This window comes from Mastomys coucha, unplaced genomic scaffold (genome assembly GCF_008632895.1).
Source record: "Mastomys coucha isolate ucsf_1 unplaced genomic scaffold, UCSF_Mcou_1 pScaffold3, whole genome shotgun sequence".
Lineage (NCBI taxonomy): Eukaryota > Metazoa > Chordata > Mammalia > Rodentia > Muridae > Mastomys > Mastomys coucha.
Window position 1 is genome coordinate 49,211,276 of NW_022196909.1, and position 12,437 is coordinate 49,223,712.

The 12,437-nt window shown below is 46.4% G+C and overlaps 1 protein-coding gene across 36 annotated transcripts in view; it reads left to right on the forward strand.

Moving 5' to 3' along the window:
- The window catches only part of Tsbp1 (testis expressed basic protein 1), a 69,110-nt gene that overhangs the window by 38,215 nt on the left and 18,458 nt on the right, over positions 1–12,437 (forward strand). For 15 of the 36 annotated variants that reach the window (XM_031347118.1, XM_031347125.1, XM_031347132.1 and 12 more), the window contains 11 exons: positions 1,367–1,387; positions 2,591–2,611; positions 2,996–3,016; positions 4,141–4,179; positions 4,644–4,664; positions 6,230–6,250; positions 6,944–6,964; positions 7,458–7,478; positions 8,003–8,023; positions 11,138–11,158; positions 11,758–11,778. In XM_031347118.1, coding sequence (XP_031202978.1) covers positions 1,367–1,387; positions 2,591–2,611; positions 2,996–3,016; positions 4,141–4,179; positions 4,644–4,664; positions 6,230–6,250; positions 6,944–6,964; positions 7,458–7,478; positions 8,003–8,023; positions 11,138–11,158; positions 11,758–11,778 — 249 coding nt within the window. The remainder of the gene's footprint in view (positions 1–1,366; positions 1,388–2,590; positions 2,612–2,995; positions 3,017–4,140; positions 4,180–4,643; positions 4,665–6,229; positions 6,251–6,943; positions 6,965–7,457; positions 7,479–8,002; positions 8,024–11,137; positions 11,159–11,757; positions 11,779–12,437) is intronic. The other 21 variants (XM_031347131.1, XM_031347140.1, XM_031347139.1 and 18 more) reach the window with 8 other exon arrangements.

Below are 12,437 nucleotides of genomic sequence, written 5' to 3' on the forward strand. Positions count from 1 at the left end.
TCCCGAGGACAGTCTGACCTCCATTCGTGCATGGACCCCCTCTTCCATTAACAGCATCACAGGTCCCAGAGGTTGGGGCACAGAAACCTTCAGGGGAGCTATTGTTCTGTTTACTGCACAGAGAGAGAGGGGAGAGAAAGGAGAGAGAGAGGAGAAAGAGGAGAGAGAAGAGAAAGAGGAGAGAGAGGAGAAAGAGGAGAGATGCAAGAGGGGAGAAAAGGATTTCGTTACGGTTATTGTTGCTATGTTGAAACCCCAAGACCCATGTTGTCTTAGTCAGGATTTCTATTCCTGCACAAAACATCATGAGCAAGAAGCAAGTTGGGGAGGAAAGGGTTTATTCAGCTTACACTTCCACATTGCTGTTCATCACCAGAGGAAGTGAGGACTGGAACTCAAGCAGGTCAGGAAGCAAGAGCTGTCGCAGAGGCCATGGAGAGATGTTCCTTGCTGGCTTGCTTCCCCTGGCTTGTTCAGTCTGCTCTCTTATAGAACCCAAGACTACCAGCCCAGGGATGGCACCACCCACAAGAGGCCCTCCCTCTTTTATTACTAATTGAGAAAATGTCTTACAGTTGGATCTCATGGAGGCATTTCCTCAACTGAAGCTCCTTTCTCTGAGATAACTACAGCCTGTGTCAAGTTGACACTCAAAACCAGTCAGTACAATGTTCATCATCAAAGGAAGTCAGGACAGGAACTTAAGCAGGTCAGGAACCTGGAGGCAGGAGCTGATGCAGAGCCGAAGGGTGCTACTTACTGGCTTGTTCCTCCTGGCTTGCTCAGCCTGCTTGCTTATAGAACCCAGGAATGGCACCACCCACAATGGTGCCCTCCCCTCATTGATCACTAATTCAGAAAATGCCCTATAGCCAGATCTTATGGGGGCATTTTCTCTGTTTTGGTTACTATCTTTCAGGTAACTCTAGCTTGTTTCAAGTTGAGGTAAGACTAGCCTCACAGTGAATAGGGTAGTCGCTGCATAACTTCCCTAGGCTTCACTAGCTCTTTGGCTGAGTTCATTCTCTGTTTATCTATGTAGCTGATCTTTGGATAATAGGACATTATTTTCTATATTTGTTAGTTTTATTTTGTTCCTTTTCAAAATGTCTCATCTTTACTCTGTGGATTCTAGTCCTTCTCAATACTGCCAGTGTTCCTCAGGAAACATACCAGTGCCTAGGGCTATACCTGGAGAGTGGTCCAGAGATAGCAGCTCACCACACTGCCCACAACCACTGACAGAAAACAGGGTGTGACTTTTTCCTTACAGCCTTGCTTCAAGGCAGTGTTCACAGAGTCTGAGTTCTGTCAGTCAGTGAGACACTCACTCTGGTTTTGTTTTTGTTTTTGTTTTTACTTTCAGGACTGAGCAGATCCAATCCTGGTAAGTTGCTTAGCTTTTCTTCTGCACTGCCAATGGTGAGCCCCTTGGTCATCACAAGGCAACACCCTGAACTGTCACACCTCTTCCAGAAACTTTCCAGAAACTCAAGTTCCACATTTCTTGGTTCACTATAACCAGACACCCCAATACTCTTTGTCCTTATTTAAGTCTTAGTCAAATGGCACGTCAGGAAACACATAGATTTCCAAACCTGTATAACAAGGACAGAAAAAAATAAGGAAGAGAACAGGAGATGAGGGAATTCAATGAGAACAGGGAATGCAGCAGGAGAGAATTAGTGTCGTGTGTCTGTGAGGGACTGAAAAGCTCTGTGTGACTGACAGCACCAACTCTCCCAAAGGTGCCTCCAAGTCAGGCTGGCGGCAATGGAACAGACACCTAGTGCCCCAGCTCTCTGCACTGCAACTGGCATTGTTTGGGATTTGATTCTCTCTGGACTTCTTGTTTACACACACACACACACACACACACACACACACACACACTGAAGGTATGAGGCAGCTCTCCAGAATCATGAGCTATGAGCTCTGTCACCCTGACTTATGGGAAAACAGGCGTGTGCATGAGAATACACAGCCTTTGAGCCTAATGAGCAAGCCCTTTAAGATGGCAGTCAGCAAGACCAGTAGCTGTTGTTGATAGAGAGGATAAGAGCAGAAGAGGCTGGGTCACAAAGGGACCAGGTAGAGAGATGGTGCTGTGCCTCCGGGACAATGGAAGGCCTTTGGGTGTAGTTCCTGAAAAGATTCTGGGGATGTAGGTGCCGTGTATGAACCACTGTCTTAGTTAGGGTTTTACTGCTGTGAACAGATACCATGACCAAGACAACTCTTTTTTTTTTTTTTTTCAAGACAACTCTTATAAGGACAACATTTAACTGGGGCTGGCTTACAGGTTCAGAGGTTCAGTCCATTACCATCAAGGCAGGAACACGGCAGCATCCAGGCATGCATGTTGCAGTAGCAGCTGAAAGTTCTACATCTTCATCTGAAGGCTGCTAGGAGAATACTGACTTCCAGAGAGTTAGGATTGGGGTCTTAAAGTCCACACTCACAGTGACACACCTACTCCAACAAGATCACACCTCCTAATAGTGCCACTCCCTGGGCCAATCATACACAAGTCATCACAAATACTATCTACACTAAATCAAATTTTTTTCTTTTTTCTACTCTTCTTCAGCTATATCCCAAGGACCACAAAGTGAGTTTATCTATTTTCACAATCTTCTATCACTAAATATGTTATTAACTATAGCTCCCATACAATACTGTAAGGACCCAGCAATCACTTCTCCTCTCCTGTTCTGTGATCACCAAAGAGAGGGCTGTCCTACTATCAAAGCAAGGTAGTGTCAAGACACTGTCACAATAAGTATTCCCCTAACTGCGGTGCCCTTGAGAAGGGAATCTCAAACCTACGTTCTTGAGAACTTAGTCCTAACCAGGCAGAGAGATGGCACTGTGCCTACTGGGCAATGGAAGGACTAGTGCATTCTGGGAGTAGTTCCTGATAGATTCTAGGGTGTAGGTGCAGTCTGTGAACCACTATCCACACTAACTTGATTTTTTTTGTACTCTTCTTCAGCTGGGTCTCAAGAATTACCAAGTGAGTTTTTCTTCTATTTTCACAATGTTATGTCATTGAGCTCCCATAATAGGCAGAGGACCACTCCCTTTCTTATCTGTTTTCCAATAAGCCAGGGTGACAGGGCTCGTAGCTCATGACTCTGGAGAGCTGCTCAGGCCTTCCCTGCATCTCTCTCCTTCTGGCCTAAACAAACTCATGCCTTTGGCCACACATTCCTCAGCTCCTCAGCAGCTATGTCCCTTCTGGATCTTTCCACTCTACTAACACAAGTGAGTCTTCCTCTGACCACAGCCCTGTCTAGCTACAGTCTCCCAGGGGAGTTTCTCAACAACCTGAGAATTGTGAGCTAAGGCCTGCTCACAGACACTTTTAGCTCATGCCTACTTGTTGACTGATGTCTTTTTGATATATGGAGGACTGTTCCCAGGCTGCCTGGAGCTGCGTCCCGTTCCTTAGTTGCATGAGCACAGGCAAGTCTCTCCTGAGAGCTTATACCAGTTCCCTAAGTAATCACAACCATCAGCTTTAAAGTTTTCAAATAGCTACAGGGATAAGAAGTAAGGAAGCCTGAAGCCAGAAAAGGTGACACTTAGGTCTATAACCTCAAGACTCTGAACCATAGCCAGGCAGTGGTGGGGCGCACGCCTTTAATCCCAGCACTTGGGAGGCAGAGGCAGGTGGATTTCTGAGTTCGAGGCCAGCCTGGTCTACAGAGTGAGTTCCAGGACAGCCAGGGCTACACAGAGAAACCCTGTCTTGAAAAACCAAAAAAGAAAAAAGAAAAAAAAAAAAAGACTGAACCATATATCTGGGAGAACAGAGTCACCAGTCCTCTGTGGTCTAAACTGTAAGCTCACAGTTCTTTTCTTTTTGTAATATTTTCATAAACTTAGAGAATTTTATATAGTGTCCACCTGTCCCCCACCATGTCCTCTCGTTTAAAAAGCCTGTTTCTCAGCAGCTACCTGTCCTGCTCCTCCAGCCCTGACAGTCCTTCCACCCCTTTTCAGAGATGTTTTCTAAGCCTCACATGTAGGGGTTGGACTGTAGATGTATTAATTGGGGGTGAGCACCTAAAATGCAGTTGATTTCTGTATTTCAACCAGTGTGGTTTTCAGGAATGTTCTTGATTTCTATTACAGGTAAAACAAGAAGCGCCAAGTCCTTATCCGAACCTCTGAGTACGTTTCCCCAATCTTTAACTCTATTCCTGGGTCTGCTATGCAATGCCTGTTCTGGGGGAGCTTATGAAGGGCGGTAAGGAGACACGCTCAGACTGAGGAAGCTGTTTGACTCTTCCTGTCCCTCCCAGTGTGCAAATTACCCTCCTTTCAAGACCCTTTAAGTAACTGTTCCACTGCTTTATGCAACCCAGTGAAGATGCTTTTAACAAGAGCCCAACTCCATTCATTTAAAAGCATGAGGAAAATTCTGGGGCCAGGTGAAGCACTTTATACAAAACAGTCTAAGTTAATAACCTTAGAGGGTGGCCTCAGTCTCTTAAACAACCAAAGGAAATCCACTGACTTCCCAGAATCCTCCCACATGGAGGACTCAGTGAATGCTTGGTCCAACTCCCCCCCCCCCAAAAAAATGCCCTAAGTCGTGCTCCTTCCAAACTTAAGGTTTTTTGTTTTTGTTTTAGCCGGCAATGCTGGAGACATCTGTAAGTTCCTCTCTGCATTTGATCCTCAGAAGCTTTACCTCACTGCATAGAACAGCTATGACATTCACTGCCCTAACACCTCTATTTCCTCCTGTGAATGCTGCCTACTCTTCCCTTGCATCCTCCCCTGCTCTTGACACACTGGGTGCCCCTATGCAACAGTTGACACACTGGGTGCCCCTATGCAACAGTTGACACACTGGGTACCCCTATGCAACAGGATTACACAACCCCTCCCAAACTTGCAGTACCAGCTGTGAAAGGAGACTTGTTAGGGCCAGACAGTCTAGCAAAAAGTAGGACTGCCTTTCTTCTTGAAGTTCCAGTGGCACTCGAGGGAGAAGACTAACATAGTGTCCTCCTTAGCAATAGGGAGAGGGCTCCATGGTGTACAGAGTCCCAGCCTACAGACGGAGGGTTCCCACACTATCAGTGATGGTTTGTGGGAGAACTGAAGAGTGTGGTGTGGTGTGGTGTGGTGTGGTGTGGTGTGGTGTGGTGCGGTGCGGTGCGGTGGGGTGTGGTGTGGTGTGGTGTGGTGTGGTGTGGTGTGGTGTGGTGGGGTGGGGTGGGGTGTGGTGTGGTGGGGTGTGGTGTGGTGTGGTGCCGTGCCGTGTGGAGGTATGTGCATGTGAGCACAAGTCTAGAAGAGGGGCCTAGAGACTGTTGCAGATGGCACTGTAACAACCATCTGTCAGGAGCTGTGTGATACAGAGCAGGAGATGTGAGGACAGCTGATGGGACATTTGATCAGTCCCCTGCAGCCCCAGGGGATCACCTTAAATTCTGTTGGAGATACCAGACATCAGCCTGGTGCCCACCCCTGGTCTACTAATTAGACCCCATGTTTGTCAAGGTCGCTGGGTGATTTACACATACATTAAAACTTGAGTTTCATCATGCTATAGGATCTGAACCTTCTGCACTTAGAAAGGAAATTAAAACAGAATACAGTTCACCCCAATTGAGTCAGCTTCTCCATCCCTGTGGAGCCTCCACACAACAGCATGCGACTAAGAACAAGAAAAGTGAACCTCCTTGGGGCTTAGTGGATTTGTCAAAGTGTCTGCCCAGACTTCTGAGGCTGTTCATACATAGACTAGGTTAATCCTGATGGCAAAAGGAAAAAGAATGTCAGTCAGGGCTCCTGAGTCACGCCTTGCACAAGGAGAACGCCATTTTGCCAAGCATGGGAGTCTAGACTCTGGATTCTTTCACCCACAATCCCTGCCTAGAATAGCTTCAGCCCGATGCCAAGCCAGGTTACAGTGGTGAACAAAGACCTAACTCATCACAAAGATAGGAATTCCAATGTCTCCTTCAGAAGATGAGGCCATAGACTCTAGCTAACTAAACAGTTGGAGATGGCCAGCTAACAGGAAGCCAATAGGTATGTTGACAGCGTCCTCACTCTTCCCGGGAGGGGGCTAGTCACAGCTCATGCTCCCATCGGAGTGAAAACGGCACTGTTGGCTTTGGTTTTGGAATTTCTCAGAGAGAACTTTGATGTAAACTGTTTTCCTCTGCTAAAGAACTGACCTTAGTTTGTTTTTCCAAAATTTTAGCTGGAACCATTGGACCTATAAGTGAGTTCTTTTTCGCCTCTTTGTCCTTCTCTGAGATCTGGGATCCTACCCTCTTTGTACCCCACCTGCCCCAACTCTCGTTCTGGAAGGATTTCTCCATGCATGTTTCCTGATCACATTAAAAGTTTAGAGCACTTCCTGATAATCCAAGACCTAAGACAAAGAAAGTATCATGAAAAATCACTGAGTTTAAGAAAAGGGAACATCGAGCTGGAAAGATGGCTCGGCGGTTAAGAGCACTGACTGCTCTTCCAGAGGTCCTGAGTTCAATTCCCAGCAACCACATGGTGGCTCACAACCATCTGTAATGGGATCTGACGCCCTCTTCTGGTGTGTCTGAAGACAGTGACAGTGTACTCATGCATAAAATAAATAACTCTTTAAAAAGAAGAAAAGAAAAGGGAACGTCAAGTAGTTGCTACATTTTTATTTTATTGTCATTTTATATTTTTATGTACTTATTTCTCCATTAAGATGGGTGGGTCCTCAGTAACTTGTTCTGATGGGAAGTCTCTGCTATCTCTGAGGTAGTTGCCATCTTTGTATTAGCCTCACCCTACCCCCATCCCTAACCCCTTCCCCATTCCCACCCCCACCCCCATTGAGTTGTTTTGTGATTTCTTTGGGGAAAATTGGTGGCATTAAGATTCTGCAACTGTCAACCACATTGATGCACTCTTGTTCCCATTACAGTGCAGTTCTCAGCACCTATTCGTGAGTATTCGTCCTCCACTCTAGCCCTGTGCATAGCAAACCTGCCGAGGCGTGAGTGGACATACCTTGTTACAGTTTCCAAAGAGGCCATGCGTGACATGCCATTTCCTCAAATCCCACAGGTTAACTTAATAAGAAACACACTAGGGGGCAGTATAGTCACCCCTCAGAAAAGGAAAGTATATTTCCCAAACCATAAGTCTCTAAGGAAACACAAGTAGAGAAATACACACATTACGAACTCCACACTGTCTTTCTTGATTTGTCTAAGGCAAGTCATCACAGAATGAAAAGAAGCCTCCAGTCTTACATGTTCCCAGTGTTGTGCAATTGGAGGGCTGCCAATGGCTTGCAATACAAGCCACCCTGGGTCTTCCCAGCATTTCCACACCCAATGTTGATATAGAATGAATGTTGAGAGATGGGTGTTCAGTTATTCGGCATCACCTTCACATCGATTAAACATAATGATCTCTCTTCCCCATCTCTCTAGCTGGAGCTACGGGACCTATCAGTAAGTTTCTTGTCCTTCTACACTGCAGAGCCCATGCTTTTTCTGCAGTAGGTAACAGGTCTTCTCCTGCTCTCCATGGTGAAGCCTCAAAGGTCTCATGTGTCATTTCCTTGGTCTTTTTGGTTCTCCTCCACCTGGTATGTCAGTGGGTCACCTCTGGGTTGTGAAAACACATTCCACAGACAAAGCAGAGGCGCAAGCCTCACAGAACCAACAAGGGGCTCGCCAACATTATCCCACACAAGAGCGTTAGGGAGGACAGTGGAAGGGGGAAGAGTTCCAGCAGGGAGGGTTTGTCTAGTCCTTCGCAGGGGTTTAAGTTAAACCTTGGCCACCCACATCTGGGGAGAACTGTTGGGCAACAGGTTTTTCCCCGCCTGAGCTTGTTCTAACACTCATAGCAAGGGAATCAGCTTGTTGCAGCCTCTGTTAGGCTCAAAGTTGAGACCCCAGCTGAGGAGGCACATGCATGAAGGCAGTCAGAGCCCAGGACACCTGCTAACTTCTGTTCTCTTTCTTTCCAGAACTGACTCAAAAAACCTTCCGTAAGTCACCTGCGTCTTGGTTGCACCTCTTGACCCTCAAGAGACTTAGGGTAGCTGTCCGTTTTCATGTCAATCATCCGTATCCACAGACCCAAAGACAGAGCACTCCCAAAGACAGAGCACTCCCACTGTTTGATCATCCTTTCCCAGAGCTCCCCAGGGTGGCAGTAAACCAGGCTCAACAGTAAAAGGATATTAACTATGACAGAGGAACCCAAAGTGAAAAAAAATCAGCCTATGGGCTGCACCTTCCTGACCCACTGGCCCCAATCCAGTCCTATGGAGCCTGCGCACAACAAAGACTTTCAATAGAGCAAGCACCGAAACCCTCGCGCCTTCCATGCGTTTGTCCATCCTGTAACTGATGGAAACACAGAGCTTCCTTCGCCGAAACCCTCGCGCCTTCCATGCGTTTGTCCATCCTGTAACTGATGGAAACACCGAGCTTCCTTCGACTCCTAAGTTCTCAGATGGCTTTTCTCCAGGACAGTCAGCTTCTGTTGTCACCAACTTCCATGGCAACTGTGACTTTCCAGATTTATGTTTTTCCACAGAAACACTATAAGGAATGTCTGAGTGCCAAGATAAACTTGCTCATCTTAGAGATTTATAAATTGAGTCCTAGACGCACATAAACTGGGTTTTTTCCCACAGTTTTATAGTCTTACTAACAAAAATTGAGATTTGTTTTGAATTTCCACAACCATGCCATCGTTGGCTAACTCTAACGTCTCTTCCCTGGGCCTCGAAATGCTGACTGTAATGCAGATGGCATAGGCCTCACAGCTGACCTTAATGACAAAGACTCCAAGTCCTCCTGCTACCGCTGCTGGGCTTCACAAGCAGGTTACAGAACTTGCTGGATTGGAGGAAGAACAGGCCTAACAGAAGAGAAGGCTTAAAAGCAACCACAAAATAAAGGAGAAGGAAGATGGCAGCTAGAGAGAAAGGAAAGAAAAGCTGTACAAAGGAAGAGAAGTGGGAAGAAGAGTGAGGGAGACAGCAGCTGGGAGACCAGACACGGCTGAGAACAGGAAGAATAGAATGGGCACACGCGGCAGTACAAGGATGGACACAAAGGAAAATGGAAGAAACTGAAGATCATGTACCCAAGGTCATGTGGCTGGCTGGCATTAACTTAGCAGATATCCTAAAGCTCTACCACAAGAACAAGGGCACATACATGTGCTCATGCATGAGTGTGTGTGTGTACGCACACACACATATACACACATACACACACATACACACAAACACACACACACACATACAAACACACACATACACACACACATACACACATACACACATACACACAAACACACACATACACACACACACATACACACAAACACACGCACACACACACATATACACACACATACACACATACACACAAACACACATACACACACATGCACACACACATATACACACACATACACACATACACACAAACACACACATACACACACACACATATACACACACACACACATACACACAAACACACACATACACACACACACATACACACACATATACACACACATATACACATACACACACACACACATACACACAAACACACACATACACACACACATACACACACATACACACATACACACACATACACGCACATATACACACACATACACACATACACACATACCCACACACACATACACACAAACACACACATACACACACACATACACACACATACACACACATACACATACACATACACATACACACACTTGCTATAGAGGTTTGAATATGCATGGCCCAGGGAGTGGCACTATTAGGAGGTGTGTGGCCTTGCTGGAGGAAGTGTGTCACTGTGGGCATGGATTTTGAGACCCTCCTCCTAGCTGCCTGGAAGGCAGTCTTCTGTTGTTCACCATCGGAACAAGATGTAGAAGAACTCTTAGCTCCTACAGTGCCATGCTTACCTGGATGATGCCATGCTTCTCGCCATGATGATCATGAACTGAAACTCTGAACCTATAAGCCACACACACATGCACACATACACGCTTACATACATAGAGGAACTGCTAAATTATGATGCAAAATACTCCAAATTCTAGCTTGTCTAGCTGCTCGGAGCCCGGGGCATCTAAATCTGGAAAGCCATGTTCAGATGGGTCAGTTGCAGATACTTGACGTCATAAGCATCATGGCATGAGACAGTGGGAAAAGGAGGGGCTGCCGAGCCACTGGGGACCTTGACCTGACTCTGCATTCACAGGATTATGGAAGCCATCTGATGCCATCTGATGCCATCTGATACAGCCTACTCAGTTTGTCCTCAGCACGAAAGGCTGCCAGCCAGCAGGGCAGCAGCAGCCAAACTCTTTCTTGAGAGTTGTCCTCACTGGGGTCTCTGCAAAGCTCAAAAGCAACCTCAGAATATTCTCTTCCATGGTCCAACCAACAAAACAGAAGCTTCACTGTTCTGGAAAATCCCCCCACAGGTCCCTCGGAAGCCCCGAGTACACAAATCGACAGAAATCCCAAAAGGAGCCTGCCCACAGCTTGTGAGCAGGTGTCTGGAGTTCCCATTCTGGATGTACGGTCCCCACCACAGCCCCTTCCTACCTGAGCAACACTGAGAGCGAGGCGATAAGCTTCCAATCTTCAGGTTGCCTCGGCATCGCCGACTGAAAGCCAACTCTCCATTAAAGGCAGAAGGCTCCACGGACCCACTGTTCAGACTCTAACGCTAATCAAATCCAGACAGCAGACCCAGCCATTAGCCTCCAAATAGCTAGAAGCTGGGATAGGGACCTCCTACACCTCTAAGCCCCCTGGGACATGGTAGCTGGTGAGAAAAACCTGACTCAAGCCCAGTCCCTCATATAGGCAAGGGGTCTCTTCCCCTGGTACTGGCAGAAGGAAAGGCATGGTTCTGTCTTTCTCTAATGCTCACAGGAGCCCCACAGTGAGTGCTGCCCATGCCTTTTGTTCATAGTTTGCAGACTGGCCTAGTTCTCCACAATCTAGGCACTGTTAATGCACTCCTGCTCTGCCCCCACCCAAAATAAAATGCACAAAAACTCTTCAGCAAAAATATTCATACTAATGTCAATTCTAATTTCTTTTCAGTGCAAACTCCTGGCCCAATTGGTGAGTGAAAATCCTGACATTGTTAGTCATTCTTAGTGACTTTCTATGACAAAGGACTTTGGTTCCAACTATTCACAAATCCTGCTCCTTGGCCTGGCCTTTCCCTGTATCATTACCATCCTCCTTAAAGACTAGTCGTATTTTAGAAGATGGGGATCTCAAAGCCTTAAAATTAGTATTAGGCAGCATGCAATCATATACTTATGATTGTAAGAATATGTCAAACATTGGGATGGTTTCCATTGGGGGAAGGGTTAAAGGCTAAACATAGACATAAAGGCGGGGCTGGCTAAGAGAATAGTGCATGTGTGTCTGATGGGCTAGGTAGGGGGTGGAAGGAGGCAAGGAAAGGCTTAGCCCTAAGGATCTCACCTGCAGCACCTACACAAAAAGCAAGAATGAGAAGGCAGCCCCTCCTCCTAGCTAACTCTACAAGGAAGCTGGGTACTCATGCAGAGACTGCGCACAGGGCGTCATGGGGACCATTGATGCTTAATGTTGGGGCCAGTGCCTCCTGGAAAGGCTGCTCTCTCCACACTCCCTTGGAGAACAGTTTGCTTTCTTTCTGTCTAACCACAATCATTTGTATCTATTTGCAGTGCAATGTATGGATTCCAGTGGTAAGTCCCTTATGGGTTGTGTTGTTGTTGTTGTTTGGGGGGTTGCTTTTTCGTTTTTCTCCCTGGTGTTCCTTGCCCTTGCATAATGTTCAGATGACCTGACCCGCTCTTCCTCTTAGTGGTTTTGTGACCACAGAATGATAGTTTAAACATGTTGCTATGCTTCCCCCTTTGTGCTTGCTAAGAATTTTCTAGAGCTACACATTAAGAGAGGGGCTACAGAGATGGCTCAGCAGTTAGGAGCAATTGCTACTCTTGTAGAGGACCCAGGTTGTGTTCACGGCACCCATATGGAGCTCACAACAGTAACTCCAGCTCCAGAGGATCCAAAGCCTTCTTCAGGTCTCTGCAAATACATACATAGTACATAGATATGTGTACATACAGATAAAACACTCATACACATAAAATAACTTTTTAATGAAAGAAAAAGAGCAAGGAAATGTTCACTTAACATTGTGACATGCTCTGAAACATATTAACAAGTGTTCTATAGTCAGAAGAATTTTCCCAAGCATCAGAGAAAGATTGAGAAGTTCTCAGAGGGCTCAGGAGTGCTTTCTAGTTCGAGAGAGAGAGAGAGATGAAGAAAGAGAGAAAGGGAGGGAGAGAGAGAGAGGGAGGGAGGGAGAGAGAGGGAGGGAGGGAGAGAGAGGGAG